The 18,900-nt window shown below is 38.7% G+C and overlaps 1 protein-coding gene across 1 annotated transcript in view; it reads right to left on the bottom strand.

Annotated features, from left to right (window-relative positions):
- RNF17 (ring finger protein 17) overlaps positions 1-18,042 on the bottom strand; it is a gene marked incomplete at its 5' end in the record, with an annotated part of 115,303 nt that extends 97,261 nt beyond the window's left edge. The window contains 7 exons of the mRNA XM_082602146.1: positions 5,063-5,163; positions 6,533-6,613; positions 7,753-7,864; positions 9,959-10,050; positions 14,718-14,812; positions 17,344-17,388; positions 17,871-18,042. Of these exons, the coding sequence (XP_082458272.1) occupies positions 5,063-5,163; positions 6,533-6,613; positions 7,753-7,864; positions 9,959-10,050; positions 14,718-14,812; positions 17,344-17,388; positions 17,871-18,042 (698 nt within the window). The remainder of the gene's footprint in view (positions 1-5,062; positions 5,164-6,532; positions 6,614-7,752; positions 7,865-9,958; positions 10,051-14,717; positions 14,813-17,343; positions 17,389-17,870) is intronic.
- Positions 18,043-18,900: the final 858 nt, after the last annotated feature.

Here is an 18,900-nt window from a genome sequence, read left to right as displayed (position 1 = left end):
CAAAATTGACCACTTTCAGCTACACTATCTAGGAAAACAAGAGAAGAGCCAACTTACTAAAATCAAAAATAAAGTAGGCATAGGATGATCAATTTTACAGAAACAAAAAATATTTGGCAACAGTGCTGTATATAACTGTATGCCAAGAAATTGGATAACCTACACAAAATGGATGAATTCCTAGAAACACACCACCTACCAACACTGAATCATGAAGAAATAGAAAATCTGAGCAGACCAAAAAAAAGTAAGAAGATTGAATCAGTAATCAAAAGCTTCCCCAAAAAGAAAAGTCCTGGACTAGATGGCTTCACCAAAAATTTTATGAAGAATTAACACGAATCTTCCTCAAACTCTTCCAAAAAACTGAAGAGCCAGAGAAAACATTTCCTAACTTATTCTATGAGACCAGCATTGCCCTCATACCAAAGCCATATGAAAACACTACAAGAAAACTATAGATCAACATCTCTTACAAGTATTAATGCAAAATCCTCAATAAAATACTAGTAAATTGAATCAGCAGTATAGTGAAAGAATACCACATCATGCCAAATGGGATTTATTCCCTGGAATGAAGGAAGCTTCAACATATGAATATCAATTAATGTTATACACCACATTAACAGAAACAAGTAAAACCTCCCACAGGGTCCTTTCAAATGATAGAGAAAAAGGATGTGACGTTCTCAACACCTTTCAGGATAAAAACACTCAAATTAGGAATTGAGGGAAACTACATCAACATAATAAAGGCTGTATAAGAAAAACTCACAGCTAACATTACATTAGATGATAGACTGACAGCTTTTCTTCTAAGAACAGTAGTAAGAAAAGGACGTGAGATTTTGCCACTGCTATTTAATATATCGTGTCAGTTCTAGCCAGAGTAAATAGGCAAAAAAAAGAAAGATATAAAAGCCATCCAAATTTACAAGAAGTTGGAAAATGATCTCTTTTTGCAGATGACATGATCTTATAGGTAAAGATGCCACAAAAATACCAGTAGGTCTAATAAACAAATTCAGCAGAGATGTAGGATGCAAAATGAACACACAAAAAATCAGATGCATTTCTACACACTAACAATGAACAGTCCAAAAAGGAAATTAACAATTCATTTTACAACAGAATAAAAAGAAGAATATACTCAGGAATAAACATAACTGAGGATGCCACAGACTTGTACACTTGTTGTACACTACACAACACTGCTGAAATTAATGAAGACAAAATAAATGGGAAGATCTCCCACGTTCATGAACCAGAAGATTTAATATTGTTAAGATGTCAATACGCAAAGCAATCTACAATTCAAAGCCATCCCTATCAAAATCCCAATGATGTTTCATGTAGAATAGAAAAGCCCATCCTAAAAGTCACATGAGACCTCAAGGGACCCTAAACTTCCAAAACAACCTTGGAACAGAACAAAGCTGGAGAGCTCACACACCCTGACGTCAAAACTTGCTACAAAGCCGCAGTAATTACAACAGTGTGCTGCTGCCCCAAGGACAGGCAGATGGACCCACAGAACAGAGCAGAGCGCCCAGAAATAAGTCTTCACCGGTACGCTTCAGCTGAGGTTTGACAAGAGTGCCAAGACCATTCAATGGAGAAAAGACCATCGTTTCAACAAACGGTGCTGGGAAAACTGGATATCCATATGGGAAAGAATAAGGTGGACCCTTCCCTTACACTACATACAAAAATTAGCTTAAAATGACTCAAAGACCTAAATGTAAGAGCTAAAACTATAAAACTCTTAGAAGAAAACACAGGGGGGGAAAGCTTCATGATGTTAGATTTGGCAATGATTTCTTGGATATGACATCAAAACACAGGCAACAAAAGAAAAAACAGATAAACTGGACTTTATCAATTAAAAACTTTTGTGGATCAAAGAATGCTATCAAGAGAGTGAAAAGACAAGCCACAGAAGCAGTGTTTTCTTAGGTCAGTCTCTCAAGGCAAAAGAAATAAAAGCAAAAAATAAACAAATAGGACGTAATCAAACTTACAAGCTTTTGCACAGCAAAAGAAGCCATAAACAAGACAACAAAGGACAACCTATGGACTGGGAGAAAATATTTGCAAACGATGTGATCAACAGAGGCTTAATGTCCAAAATATACAAGCAGCTCATACAGCTCAATATAAAAAAAAAAAAAAACCAAAAATGGACAAAAGACCTAAACGTACATTTCTCCAAAGAGGACGGTCATACAGATGGTCAACAGGCATATGAAAAGATACTCAACATCACTGATTATTAGAAAAATGCAAATCAAAACTACAATGAGGTATCATTTCACATGAGTCAGCATGGCCATCATCAAAAAGTCTACAAATAATAAATGCTGGAGAGGCTGTGGAGAAAAGGGAACCCTCCTACACCGTTGGTGTAGAGTGAAATTGGATGGAAATTGATTCCAGATTGGATGGAAATTGATACAGCCACTATGAAGAACAGTATGGAGGTTCCTTAAAAAACTAAAAATAGGGGCTTCCCTGGTGGCTCAGTGGTTGAGAGTCTGCCTGCCGATGTAGGGGACGTGGGTTCGTGCCCCGGTCCGGGAAGATCCCACATGCCGCGGAGCGGCTGGGCCCGTGAGCCATGGCCGCTGAGCCTGCGCGTCCAGAGCCTGTGCTCCACAACAGGAGAGGTCACAACAGTGAGAGGCCTGCGTACCGCAAAAACAAACAAACAAAAAAAAACAACTAAAAATAGAGTTACCATATAATCCAGCAATCCCACTCCTGGGAACATATCTGGAAAAGACGAAAACTCTAATTCAAAAAGACACATGCACCTCAATGTTCACAGAAGCACTATTTACAATAGTCAAGACACAGAAGCAACCTAAGTGTCCATCAACAGATGAATGGATAAAGACGATGTGATATATGTATATGATGGAATACGACTCAGCCATAAAGAAGCATGAAATAATGCCATTTGCAGCAACATGGATGGACCTAGAGAATATTATACTTAGTGAAGTCAGAGAAAGACAAATATCATATATCACTTTTATGTGGAATCTAAAAAATAATATAAATGAACTTACTTACAAAACAGAAACAGACTCATAGACATAGAAAACAATCTTATGGTACCCAAGGGGAAAGGAAGGGAGGGATAAATTAGGAGATTGGGATTATCAGATACACACTACCCTATATAAAGTAGATAAACAACAAGGACGTACTGTACAGCACAGGGAACCCTATTCAGTATCTTGTAATAACCTATAATGGAAAAGAATCTGAAAAAGAATACATGTATGTGTAACTGAATCACTCTGCTGTACACCTGAAACTAACTCAACATTGTAAATCAACTATACTCCAATAAAAAACTTTTTTAAAAAACACAAACAAAAGGTAAGCCACAGAGAGAGAGAGAATATCTGAAAATGATGTATCTGATAAAGGACTAACATCCACAATGTATAAAGAACTCCTACTCCAACCACAACAAAATAAATAATCCAAATCAAAATTGGGCAAAGGACTGGAATACATACCTCTCCAGAGAAAATAAACAAATGGTCAATTAATAAGCACATGAAAAGATGTGCTTCACAATACCAGCCATTACGGAAATGTAAGTCAAATCCAAAAATGAGACATCACTTCACATTCTGAAAATGGCTCATCTTTTAAAAAAAAACAACAAATGTTGGTGAGGATGTGGAGAAATTGGAACCTTTGTGCACTGCTGGTGGGAATGTAACATGTGTAGCCACCATAGAATGCAGTTTGGCAGTCTTCAAAGAGTTAAACATAAAATTACCATATGCCACTAAACTGTACTTTTTTAATTATAATTTTATTGGAGTATAGTTGATACTCAGTGTTGTGTTAGTTTCAGGTATACAGCAAAGTGATTCAGTTATACATATACGTATATTCATTCTTTTTTAGATTCTTTTCTCAAAAAGGTTATCATAGAATATTTAGTACAGTTCCCTGTGCTATACAGTAGGTTCTTGTTGGTTATCTATCTTATATATAGTGTGTGTATGTTCATCTCAAGCTGCTGATTTACCCCTCCTCCCACCACTAAACTGTATTTTTAAATGGTTAAAAAGGTAAATTTCATTATGTATATTCACTACTTTTTTTTTTTTTTTTTTTTTTTGCGGTATGCGGGCCTCTCACTGTTGTGGCCTCTCCCACTGTGGAGCACAGGCTCCGGACGCACAGGCTCAGCGGCCATGGCTCACGGGCCCAGCCACTCCGCGGCATGTGGGATCTTCCCGGACTGGGGCACGAACCTGCATCCCCTGCATCGGCAGGCGGACTCTCAACCACTGCGCCACCAGGGAAGCCCCATATTCACTACTTTTAAGAAATATTTTTTAAATGCATGCACATGACCTATCACTTAAGTGTTATAATTAAATACCAAATGTGAGATACCATCAGCATTGAGGAATAAAGAATATCAACTGATTCATTCATGGTGTTGAGCATATGCTCTAGTCATCCTAATCAGACTGAAAAAATGAACTAAGAGCCAAACAGGCAAGTACCAGTTCTAAATATATTTATCACAACTTTTATGAGCCTGTCTCTTGAAATGCAAAGTGTGATTAAAGGTTATTTGAGATCATATATATCAACGTTTTTAAAAAGAATGGATATGTAACAGTATGGTATTTGTTTAGGAAAATCACTAGAGTATTATATGCTCTGATGCAAATACCTGAAAAAAAAAAGATGGAATTATCCACATGAAAATGTATGTTTGCATTTTCCCAAGTATGCTGAATTCTACAACAGGATTCAGAATTAGAAAGTATTTTTCTGTGCTGACTGCTTTAAGAAAGAAATTATTTATTTTAACAGCTTTGGGACTAGATGACAAATAGGCTAAATGAATAAATAAATAGTTCTTCATTTTGAAGCTGTAAACATCAGCCTGTAGGGACCACCCATTACCTTCCAAACTCGTTTAAAATTTACTCATTTCTTCAGTCTGTACAAAGGAATAAAATGACAAGTTAATGTTAAAAGCTTCAGTTGCACTGAGTCTATATTTTTAACTTATTACCTGGAATCAAGAGAAGTGAAAAGCTGATCAAACTGCTTCTCCAGAACCTCTAGAAGACTGACTGTCTCCTCTTTTCTTTGATTGTATGTATGTTCGAGCATCTGGGAAGAGCATAATACAAAGACCTAATTTGGTATTTTTATTTTGTAGGAACTGTACTATTCAACATACTTTTGAAAGTAAAAGGTACTTTTTGGACTTTTCAAAATAACAACACAAGAGATCAGATAATAAAAATAAGTCAAAAGGTTAAACTTTAAATCCTGGTACTTGTCAACAAGATCACATCTTTGTTAGCACTCTGTACTGATAAATTAGCAAAAAGGCCTAGAAAATTGACTAAGTTTTCTAAACTTCTTATCACTTTTAATCAGTACAGGAAATGAATCATTTTGGATAGCTGAGTTTCTCTCTGGCAGGATTCCTTAAATTCATAAAAACTTAAAATATAACATTAGGGAATTCCTTGGCAGTCCACTGGTTAAGACTCTGCGGTCCCAGTACCGGGGCATGTGTTCAATCCCTGGCCAGGGAACTAAGATCCTGCATGCTGCGGCCAAAAAAAAAAACCTTTATACCTATATAAAATATTTTAAAAATACTTGAATTAAAATGTTGACTATTCTACATACTTCTTTATAAATTTAAACAAAGAATCATTGCTTGAGATCTTTTTTTTTTCTTTCAATTTTTCCTTTTTTGGAATGGGAATGTCTATCCTATGCTTGCCCAACCAACGTATTTTAGAAGGAGATAATTTATTAGTTTCACACTTTCAGATTGGAGAGGAATTTTGCCCCAGCATGAGTCATACCCTGAGTCTCACCCATACCTGATTTAGAAGATACTTAGATGAGATTTTGGACTTAGAGTTGATGCTGAAATAGGTTAAGAATTTTGGGGGTGTGAGATGTGCTGAATGTATTTTGCATGTGAGAAGGACATGAACCTGTTATGGGTTGAATTTTTACCCCCCTCCTAAACTCATCTGTCGAAGTCTTAAATTTCATATCAACTATAACCTTCTGAATGCTCTGGTTGTAAATTTGCCATTGCTAGGTTCAAGGAGCTTGCTGTTTGTCAATAAATGAGGGAGTCTCTCTCTTGGGTGATGAGGTAAGAAAGAAAAGAGCATAAGACTCAGTGCAACAGTATACAGCCAAATAATGAGCAATGTTAGAAGGGTGATCTGCAATGCTTCCAAGACAAAATTCAGCTCACAGCAAGCAGAAATGAGAGTTCTTTAATAGAGCTCCAACTGCAGTAGGCTGCTAGCACAACAATGCCAGGAGACTAATCCTAGCAGGCCGTGAGAGTTTTCCATTCTTTTGTACGTTTCTCTCTCATTAGATTATCATACTTAATAACTCAGCGCTAAGCTCTACCTTCAGTGATGTTACATCTAAATATACACATTTAAAGAGAACATGCCTTAATTAATGATAGACTTTGATCATTCAGAATGCTTACTTTTACAGCAATACTTAATTGTTCAAAATTTTGGCCTGCCACCTTCAATGCTTCATCAATTTCTTCCACAGTTTCAGTCTCCTAAAAAGGGGTAGGGGGACCACATACAAATACAAAATACAAAAATAGATGCTTAGATATACTGTATTAGTTGTAGAAACATCAAGCTACCGTTTTGGCTACAAAAGCAACATAGACCCATTACAGAAATCTGAAAACAAGCAACAATGAACATTTTAGAGTTTTGGTGATAGCATTCCGGATTTCTTTTTTTTAGCTATCTTTTTGAATAAATGGGATTATGTCCTATAAACATTTTGCAACTTAAAACTACCTGAAAATTTTATCGCGGCCATAAATATATACATGTAAAAAGTAATAGTTTTTAAGGAAACAAGATTATGATTAGGCTACATTAAGATTTAAACACTGAAAATAGTGCTCTCTCCTCTCGCAGCCCACTAATGATCTCCTTAACAAAAAAACTTAATACTCCATTCAACTGCATTTTGGAGTTTATTCGGTTTCTAACCTTCAATTAAAAGAATACATTATTTAAAGTCATCAAAAGTAGTTACTGGTACAATTCAAATCTTCCAACAATTACATCATCATCAACGAGTGCCATTAGGCCTTTTAGTTGTCATTAAAACAACTGGAAAATCACACTTAGAATTTAGAAACTTGTGGGACTTCCCTGGCGGTCCAGTGGTTAAGACTTTGCCTTCCACTGCAGGGGGTGTGGGTTTGATCCCTGGTCAGGGAGCCAACATCTCACATGCCTCACGGCCAAAAAACCAAAACATAAAGCAGAAGCAATATTGTAACAAATTCAATAAAGACTTTAAAATGGTCCACATCAAAAAAAAATTTTTTTAAAGAAAAGAATTTAGAAGCTTGTACTTTAAACAAGTTTCACAGAATCTGAATTCAGTAACTAGGTTCAAAGGGAAGCTGCTACATACACGTAAATATCAAGAGCCCTAACAGAGTTGGTCAAAGGTAGAATGGGCTGCCTTGGGAAGAAAAGAGAATTGTTGAGACATAGTTTAGAATAAAACAAGAGATTCATGCAAGGAGTGTAGGTTTACCTCTGTTACCTTTAAGCTTCCAAAACAATCTATAATTATAGGACCCTTGAGAGGAGAGGCAAGTTAAGCTACCAGAGAAAAGTAAAAATGTTTGGCCTCATCTCACTTCATGAATTACATTTTTCATACCTCTATTACAGTTGATGGCTTCAAAACAGTCCCATGTGTGGAGGCTGAATGTTCTAAACCAACAGTTAGTAGATCAGCAGTCTTTTTAAAGTCCTGAGAACAATTCTCCATCCTGGAAAAATGTCAAGTACATTATTTTAAGTATCAACATTTATATAATGATTTAAATCTTCTATTCTGATTTTTACCCTCTATCAAAAATAATTCTTACGATGATTTATAAGAACACTTACAGTGGGTTCTCAATTATCTATGATATGCAAAGAGAGGAAAACCATGACTAAATACGCTTTCACATAAAACAATTTTAATCAAGAATTCAACTTAACAGGGGCTTCCCTGGTGGCGCAGTGGTTGAGAGTCCGCCTGCCGATGCAGGGGACACGGGTTCGTGCCCCGATCCCGGAAGATCCCACATGCCGCGGAGCGGCTGGGCCCGCGAGCCATGGCCGCGGAGCCTGTGTGTCCGGAGCGTGTGCTCCGCAACGGGAGAGGCCACAGCAGTGAGAGGCCCGCGTACAGCAAAAAAAAAAAAAAAAAAAAAAAAAAAAAGAATTCAACTTAACAAATTCCTAAAAATAACAGCTTACAGTATAAATTGTGCTTTAATTTCCTAATCATCTCTCCTTCCCTGGTATTTTTTGGTAGAGATGTTGATAATCATTTAACTGTCCTAAGCTCAATTAAAGTATTTATACACACAAATGCCAGCTATTAAAAAATGTACTTATAGGCCTGCCTAATGTACATAAAGGTAATGAATTTACTAGGCAAGTTAATTTCAACAGAAGAGTAAGCTGCATTTCTTGTCTACAGATGCTAGAGTTTCGGCCTATTTTTATCTTTATATCCCTGTGTTGGCTGGCACACAGTAAGCACTCAGTGTTTGCTGAATAAGTTAATCATAGCCTATAATAGTTTACTATGATTAAATGTTACTCTCATAGAATAATACACTAGGTAATTTTTAAACATTCAATTACTTTAAAAAGTGGATATTCATGTTTTTGAAGACATATGTGAATGCATTAGCCATAAGGAGTCCATCATTCAATTCCTGTTTCAAAATATTAAAGACAAATCAGGTAGGAAATACTATATGTATCAAGGAATACTTCTATTTTAAAATATATGACTATTTAAACCAAACTCTACTGAAATTAGGAAACAGGAGTTTCTAACATTAAGTACACTCGACATGGAGAACTAATTAAAAAATGGCAATTTGGAAAAAAAATGGGGTACCTAAAACAGATTCATCTACTTCTGAAAGTAAAATTTTACTTTGCAACTGTATTTGACATTATACATATCTAGACAAAGGTACATGACTTGCATGATGTTTAAAAAGTAAGGAAGTTTCACATAGAAGTCCAGATTTCTCTTTTGTCTTGGAAAAGAAAAGGATAATCTGGGACTACTGGGATGGTCTCAACACACAGCTCCAGGGACTGGCTGGAGCTGAGCAGGGGATCCCTCCTCTGGAGCGGGTGCACAACCTTTACTGCCCTTTTAAAGTCGGTCTCCCTCACACAGTAAGTCATCTGCTAGATACGTAGGTGCTCCTATATGTATGACTCACACAGAGCCACAAAGATTCCTGAAGATTTATTCTCATCACTCCACTCAGAGCTTATGGAGGAAGTGACTGATGGAATACAGAGAGGAGCTGGGAGCAGTACCTGCATTCAATGAGCCTGAGTGCTATCGCTGGTTCTATCAATAACCAGTTGCCAGACTTTAGCTAAATGGTTTTAGTACCCAAAGAAATAACTCTTCTGTTGGTTTCTAAGCACCCATTTAAATCTGGACAGAGAAACTGCAGCAGTAATGTGAAAAGTCATGACTGCTAGCCTAAAGGATTTTGGATTTTATTTGGACAGGCAATGAAGAACCACAGAACAGGAAAGAGTCTGGAAGAGCTAAAGGTAGGCGAAAGAGACTAAAACAATTAAATAGGGTGTAAAAATGGTAATCTTGAATTCTTTTTTTTGCCTCACTTTAAATAAGGACAAACTAATGCTGCTTCTTTAGGAGCTGGATTCTCCATTTCATTAACAGCTCAAATTATAAACTTAAAGAGCTCTCTGTAAACAATGGGTTAGAAACACTAATCTAAGAATGACCTTTAATCAATAATTCTAAAATAACTCTTTCAGAAACATACTGAACTTTAAATACTAAAATAAGTGCACATGGAACATACTTTTTAGGCTGAAGTTTTTCCATAAAAGAATCTTCTTTAATACATCTATCTATTGGGCAGTATTCTTGTTTTGTATTTATAGTTGAAACAACCTTAGGACAAAAGATTAAAAACAAAAAAACAGAAAGTCATTCAATAAATTCTGTTTATCCAGAATTCAAAAAACTAGTGAGCCATTCATAGATAAATGAAAAGATCCTTAAATCCTCTTTAAATCAAAGAAAAATTGTACTTATGTGATATTTTTATCCTATTTTAATTTTTGAGGAAATCAGTAATTTGGCAGCTATTAATTAAACAGAACATTAACTAAAATACCACACTTATAAAGGAAATACTTGGAACACTACTTTAAAAATTTACTGTAAAAATTTTACAATGCTATCTTAAGGTATGTTCAAAACTCTAAAATACTTGGGGATAACTTTAATAAGAAAAATATAAGCTCTAAAATAAGAAAACCAAAAAAACTTACTGGGTGTCATAAAACAAAAATTGAATAAATGGAAAATTATGTTAGGTTCCTGAAGACAAAGATTTAATACCCTAAAACACGTCTAACATAAAATTAATAGAATCCTAAAGTTCATATGGAAAATATAATGTGCAAGAATTACAAAAATTTTAACATACCACGTACAAATGGACCTACACAGTTCAAACCTGAGTTGTCTAAGGGTCAACTGCAAATGAACAGAACAAAGCCCTGAAACAGATCCTCATATACACGGGAACTTCATACAGACTATAAATGGCATTTCCATTAAATAGATGAAGGATTATTCAATAAATCATGTGGGAAAGCCAGCTAATCATTCTGAAGAAGAAAGTTACATACCCACCTTACATCGTATAAAACAGAAAGAGATTTAATATGCGCCTTTTAAAAATACTTATATAATACTTATACTTCAATACTTATATAAGTATTGAAAAAAATAAATATGTATAATTCTGAGATGAAAAGTCTGCCTAATCAAAGAAAACTTAGAAGCCATGAAGGAGGGGGAAAAAAACAACTGAAAAAGGAAACATTTCTGAATGGTTAAATGTAATAAAATTAGGGCTTCCCTGGTGGTGCAGTGGTTGAGAGTCCGCCTGCCGATGCAGGGGACGCGGGTTCGTGCCCCGGCTCAGGAGGATCCCACATGCCACGGAGCGGCTGGGCTCGTGAGCCATAGCCGCTGGGCCTGTGCGTCTGGAGCCTGTGCTCCGCAACGGGAGAGGTCACAACAGTGAGAGGCCCGCATACCACACACACACACAAAAAAGTAATAAAATTAAAAGTGAAAAATTGGGAGAAAATATCAATAGTTAAAATACACAGAACGAAGTGTTAATATTTCTATCACATGAAGTATTCTTACAAGTTAGGAAAAAGACAATTCAAAAGGAAAATATGGAAAGGACCTTGAAGGATCTGTTAAAGATCCTCCCAGAAGAGCTGAGAAGTCAACATATGAAAAATTGCTCAATTTCACTAGTAATCAGGGATTTGCAATTTAAAACAAGCAGATACCCATTTTTTTGCCCATTAAATTGCCAAACATTTTTTGTTAAATGTGACAAATACAAACACCGATTTTTTTTTTAAGACACAGAAATTAACAGAACCTGCTGATGGGATTTTTTTTTGGTGGGAGTGGGTTTGAGGAATTATGCAAAAATATAGTGAAAGAATTTGAAAACCACCTAAGTGTTTTTGATAAAGCGATTACAGCACTTATGTACCAGGGTTTATTATGCAGCCATTAAAAGTAACGTAGGAGACTCTCATGAGGATAGGTTAATGCTGAGAGAAATAAAGCAGACTACTAAGTGTTATAGTCTCCCATGTGAATACATAAGTGTCTTTGGTGGGAAGAGGATGTCCTAGCAAGGTTTCAAGTATAACGTACCAAAGACAGTTATCTATTATTAGATAATTAGGAGAAAAGCTTTACTTTAAAAACATAACATTGGATCAAATGTTATTTTTAAGAGCACCTCCCCAAAATTGGGGGCTAAAACCTTAATAATTTCTATCCACCTTCTCATTTATGCCCCTTTGGCTGGTCATTTCATAGTAAGAAGTTAATGTTACTGCCAGGAGATTTGATACAGGACATTTCTCCCAGGAAATTTAAGAAAATATTAAATACAACTGATTTAAAAGATTTCAGTTAAAATTGTGTAAAGAGTCTTAACTTCTAATATATATAATAAAGATTTTCTCCCCGTTCCCCCAGCACAGCTCGTCACTTAAGTTTTATTTATGGTGGTGTTTTTGCTTGGTTATTTTTTTCTACTTGTAAATGAAAAAATGCGGTCAAATTTAAATGGCATTTCTTCTATGGTTTCTGACTTCAGTGATATATTTAACAAGGCTTCGCCATCCAAGATTACACAATTATCTATAGTCTCTTCTATTTTACATTTTCAATTTGCATGTTATTAACATTTCCAATCCACATGGGATTCTAATATATATTAATTACCTATTGATTGGATAAATTATCATTTCCTCATGGCCCAATGTATTTTTGGACTCAGGTCTAAATTATCAATAAAATGCCAGTATTTTTGGAATGGTACCTAAGTATGATCCTATCCTTGAACAAAACCTGCCATATTGCTGTATATAATTATAGAATGGTTATTATTAACCATTAATATCAATCAAAAGCAGAGAAGGGATGCTATTAAAAAAAACCATACAAGTATAAAAGATAAAAACTGGCAGATAAATTCATACTCACCCAAACTCAAAAATAAGAACACAAGTGTACCCATTAACCCTGAAAGGAATCATTTTAGGCTTAAGCTTGAAATAATCAGCACTACCTAGGCCTTCAACATTAAAGATAAATTATAAATATGTCTAATGTGAATATAGGTACCTAAATCTTACTTTTTAGAGCAATGTACATTATTTAAAAGTAATAAACTTCAATCCTGAAATAGTCTATAAATTCAGACTTTTCACTAATTTAGACTTGATTCTTCCATTATCTCTTATTCCAAATATAAGATATCAGAAAAATCTAAACTTTAAAAACTAATAAGAGTGGTAACAATTTCAGGACGGTTTCTTGAAGGACTCAGCACAGGGGAAAAGGAGGGAAGGATGGGACAGATCACATATCCCCCAAAGTTAGGGTCGGAACTAGTCAAATGATACAAAATAGATTCGTTACAACCCTAAAATCAAAAACCAGTATTTGTAAATACACTATAAACACTTCACTAGATGTTACCCAAAACACTAAAAATAATACAAGCATAGTGACTTAAGAGACCATTAAACACAAAGTCATTTGCCACAAAAGGCAAGAGGTTACCGTTCTAATAAACCTGCTGTTTTTGAATATCAGAACAGGATGGATATGAGCAGGGACAGTTCTGTCTCTTCCTTTTCCCTTCACTCACTCTTTACCCACCACAAGACTCAATGTGTCGGGGATATTCCATTTCAACCACAGGAGCTAGGTTCCCCTTTGTCTTAACTATGCAGCTAGCCACATCTGAGGAACCGACTGTCAAAAAAAAAAAAAAAAAGGGAAAGGGGACAGGAATTTTCCACAATAAAGGCCATGATTTGTAAAGTATGTAATTCCAAAACAGATGTTTTCTTATATGTGAATGTTTATGCTATAATTGAAACTTTCACAAATTATACATTTATATGTGCATATACACATTATTATATATATTTTTATCACATTTAACCTGCAAACCAGTTAATCCACACCTAAATAACCAAGGGTCGACTATAACACTTATTTTAAAGCTTGTAAAGAACTTTCACATAATTCAGATTTGACTCTTACAATCCTATGAGATAAAAAAAAAAGCAGGTATTATTTCCATCTCACAAATGAGGAAACTCAGCCTTAGGGTGACAGAACTAGGACTGCATTCCAGGTCTTCTGCCTCTATGTTAATTGTTTGCCACAGAAAACAATGGATACAAATCCCCAAACTCTGATCTCTCAAGTGGAACATTATGAATTTAGAGATTAAGACAACTTTCCAGGAACATACTATATAAACTGAGCAACATTTATATTTGTAGAAAATGCAAAGAATGTTCAGTAAATTTCATTTTAAATCCTTAATTTGTTCTCATTATTTTGGGCGCACAGATTTTAGTGTAACTGTACTATTTTTAGTACTTCTGAAGTTAACATTAACTTTAGGCCGTTGTTTGCCTTCTGTTTTGTTTTGTTTTGTTACACATCTCCACAAATGTAAATCTGATGACACGCAAAGGTTGAGGGTCAGGGGGAAATTCAAAATTTGCTTGCATGGTATTGGTGTGGAAAAGGGGAGCAGAGATTTGGGGACTTCCCTGGCCATCCAGTGGTTAGACTCTGCACTTCCACTGCAGGGGTCGCAGGTTTGATCCCTGGTCAGGGAACTAAGATCTCGCTCACTGTGCGGCCCAAAAAAAGGGTGGGGGGTGTAGAGATTTGAAAGGAATATACTTCATTAAAATAAAAATAAATAAAAAAAGGAAATATTCCACAGAAATCTCCAGAGTCAAAATATGTAGGCTAATAAGTGTATGACCTTAACCTTGCATTCTTCTTGATCTCTATGAACAATTATAAAATGGATGTGAAAAGCTTTACCTTTTGCTAGGTTTCTTTACTTAAAAGACTCAGCAGCAAAAATGCAAGTTTCTAGTTCCTAACTAGAAGTATGTTTTATTTCTCTAACATTTTAACCTTTAACATTAGGCTGTAATGCATTCAGTATGAAAGACAATAAAACTTACCTCACAATCAGGGCATGTAATTGTGCTGTATTCTTCAGTTATTAACAAGCACAGATCACAAAAAGCATGTCCACATTGAAGTTCATGGTGGTGACCTACTGATGAAATTCTATTGTGAATTAAACTTTTCAGTTTGTCAACATTGAATATTCAGTATAATCAGAGAAGAAAATTAAAGGGAATTCTCCTGTATAGGAAAAGATATCTAGTTTAGTTAGAAATGGATGATTAAACAAAATTCAGGAGAAACAATACAACTCAGAAGGAGGGAGAAAAATCAGAAGAAAAAACAGGCAGAGCTATGTAGTATTGTTTGCCTTTGTTTATATAGTTATTTGGTACCTATAATACTTTGAATCTGCCATCTATTATAATCATATAAAGTGCTCTGACGTACTTCATTTGGTCATTGTAAATATCACAGCTAAGTAGGCTGGGAATATTTATTCGACCTAGAGATGGATAAACATTTTCGTGATCTGGGGTAAATGGTATAATCCAGACTCCAACCTAGTTCTGTTTCCAAGTCTAATGTTCTTTCTACTTGATCATAACTTCCCTCTGCTAATTTATATTTCCTATCCTGTGAAGGGGACAGTGAGGGCCGACATGAGAAACTGGCAAAACCTCTCTCCTGAACAAAATAATGCCATTTGCAGCAACATGGATGGACCTAGAGATTGTCATACGGAGTGAAGCTAAGTCAGACACAGAAAGACAAATATCATATGATATTGCTTACATGTGGAATCTAAGAAAAAGGGTATAGAGACTTCCCTGGTAGCACACTGGTTAAGAATCCACCTGTCAATGCAGGAGACACGGGTTCGAGCCCTGGTCCGGGAAGATCCCACATGCCGCAGAGCAACTAAGCCCGTGAGCCACAACTACTGAGCCTGTGCTCTAGAGCCCGCGAGCCACAACTACTGAAAGCCGCGTGCCTAGAGCCTGTGCTCCGCAACGAGAAGCCACCGCAATGAGAAGACTGCGCACCGCAACGAAGAGTAGCCCCTGCTCACTGCAACTAGAGAAAGCCCACGCGCAGCAACGAAGGCCCAACGCAGCCAAAAATAAATAAATAATAAAAATAAACTTTAAAAAAGGGTACATACGAACTTATTTGCAAAACAGAAGTAGAGTCATGGATGTAGAAAACAAACTTATGGTTACCAGGGGATGGGGGGGAGGGATAAATTGGGAGATTGGGATTGACATATGCACACTACTATATATAAAATAGATGACTAATAAGGACCTGCTGTATAGCACAGGGAACTCTACTCAATACTCTGTAATGGCCTATATGGGAAAAGAATCTAAACAAAAGAGCGGATATGTGTATATGTTTAACTGATTCACTTTGCTGTACAACTGAAACACAACATTGTAAATCAAATATACTCCAAAAAAAAAGACCCCCCCCCCTTAATGATCTAAGACGTTGGCAAAGACAGAAGCCAGGGCAGAAGTCAGATGCCACCACTGTCACACACACGACCCATATAAAGATCATTTTCACAAACTTAGCATGTATGAAGGGAAATACCATAATCTTGACTGAAAATCTAATACCAAGATTTTAATACTCTAAGCAGAACTTTATCATAATAAACATTACAGCTATGTCACTTCAAAAGGTTGTCATTTTAAAAGACTTCACAAGAAAAAGGGAAAAGTAGCTAAATAAAATTAGTCATCATTTACTATAAAATTATAGTGTTCCTGCTGATTTATATTATAATAATTGCGTTCTTTTGTTAAAAAAGAGCTTTAGTTTTTAAGCCAAGGAAACATCTTAAACTTTCTTACAACCAAGCTAAATTTTAAAGCTCTATTTAAATTCCAGAGATAATGTTACTAAAGAAATCAAAACGCTTTTATGTTTATAAGATTCTGATACTGTACAAGTCGAGATAAGGTGTGCTGCATTACAGCTTACAAAGCACTCTGACAATTCTACATGCAGAGGCACCATCTTTCCAACTGAGTACTTCTCAGCACGACAATACGAATGTATGAAAGAACCAGTGATTTAAAAAGTGTCACGTTCTAAAACTCTATTCTGCAGTACTACATCATTCAAATAATGGAGATGTTGTTCGTAACAGCAGCGATCGAAATCCGGGCAGGAGAAACTTGCCTCTTCCCCCGGAAAACACAGCAACTTTCTCTACACGCTCAGGTCTCCCAAGGGGAGTCCGTCCCGGAGAGACTGAGAAAACTGACTTTCGCTCTGCAAGTACAAAGATGTGACAGTCACACAGGGTGACGGTAAGGCTTTCTGGCAGCTCCAGGCGCTGACAGTCAACAACTCACCCCGGACCCGGCAGAGGCACAGCACCCTAAGGCCTGTTAGGTGCCGTTCAAGTAACCTGAACCCGTTTTCAGCGGAGGAGAGCGCACGGTGCCCCTGACGGCCCAGGACCGAAGAACACAAGACGCACAAAAGTGACGGGCCGCTTTCCAAACAACGCCTGAAGCCAAACGGAGCAACACGCCCCCCGCCCCCGCCCGTTAATTTAGGAACATTTCGTTACCACAACAAGAGCCACACAAGAAAATCACCTGTCGTTGCTGCTCTACCACAGGATGACGGCCAAATTCCCGCATCTCCCCTTTTCCGAACCTGCGAACTGGTCGGTGAGGGAGGGGGCGGCGCAAGGTGTGGCGGCTGGGGGAGAAGGGGGGTGGAGTGGAGGGGGCGGGGGGTGAGGGGATGAGGGGTCAGGGGTGGGGCGGGGAGTGGGGGGTGAGGGTTGAGTGGAGGGGGCGGGTGAAGGGGGTGGGGTGAGGGGAAGGGGGTGGAGGGTAGGGTGGGGCGGGGGCGTGAGGGGGTTGAGTGGAGGGGGCAGGGGGTGAAGGGGAAGGGGTGGAGGGGCAGGGGGTGAGGGGGTGGGGGGAGGGGGAGGTCAGGGGGTGAGCGGGTGGAGGGGCCGAAGGGGGTGTAGGGGTGCGGGGGGTGGGGCAGGGGTGAGGGTGAGGGGGCGGGGCGTAGGGAATGGAAGGGGAGGGTGAAGGGGGGGTTGAAAGGGTGTGAGGGAGGGGTGGGGGCGCCCTCCAGGCCTCTGCGTCCCGACCTCGCAAGCGGCCTGAGGACTCGGGCTCGGGGCCTGGGCTCTCCCGCTCTCTCTCGCCGCCGCGGCCACTGCCCACCCGCCCGTCCCTCGGCTCCCCCGCCGGCCGGCGGGCCGCGGCTGACCCCCAGCCCCTCACCCGGAGCTCCGGACGACCTTCTTCCACACCGGCTGCACAGGGCCTCGGCGGCTCCCCAGGCCTGGCTCTCGCTCTCCACCTGCCCGCAAGAGGACGCCGCCGCCGCCTGCATCGTCGCCGCCTCAGATGTGAGGCCAGCGCCGCGTGCCGTCCCGTCGTCCCTCGCGGCAGTGGCCAATCACCGGAGGCGGCGGCTCCAGGGAGCCAATCGGCGGCGAGGAAGCTCCAGCCATCCCCCAAGTCAGCCTGGGGCGGCCGGCTGCCCGAAGCTGTTTTTTGTTTTACCCCCTGGACCCTGAGAGACAAGGCCGCGTGGTCCTCAGGAAGCGTTTCATGGCCCAACCTGTGTCGAAAGCATCACCAGCACGCATTACTCACTATATTGCTTTAGACGTCGCAAGTAGCGAACGATCCTTTATGTTGAAGTTGTCTTCCTTCGCTAGTGGATCGTAGCGGCCTTAGTGGAGAAGCCAATCTACCTACCCATCGATGGGGAGATTTGGTTAACAATTTCAAACCAAAGGGGCGGTCATTATTACTAACAGTTGTCGACACTAATGGTATATATACAAGGCCTTGTGCTGAGAAAGTTTGGGGCTGCTAAGAATTTGTAAACTAACAGGTTCCTGCTTGAGAGGTATGTAGCCCTCTACCTAAAAGGGTAACTTCTACTAAGGCAGCTTGTATTAAATGCCAGAGGAAAGTTAGAGAAAATAAGAATTGTCTGCGTTGTATGAAAAGCCTTCCTAGCGAATATGGGGTTTGCACTAGACCTTAAAACCTGGGTAGGGGCCTCCCTGGTGGCGCAGTGGTTGAGAGTCCGCCTGCCGATGCAGGGGATACGGGTTCGTGCCCCGGTCTGGGAGGATCCCATATGCCGCAGAGCGGCTGGGCCCGTGAGCCACGGCCGCTGGGCCTGCGCATCCGGAGCCTGTGCTCCGCAACGGGAGAGGCCACAACAGTGAGAGGC

Source organism: Mesoplodon mirus, assembly GCF_964341445.2.
Source record: "Mesoplodon mirus genome assembly, chromosome: 17".
Classification (NCBI taxonomy): Eukaryota; Metazoa; Chordata; class Mammalia; order Artiodactyla; family Ziphiidae; genus Mesoplodon; species Mesoplodon mirus.
This window is presented reverse-complemented; position numbering and strand designations above follow the sequence as displayed.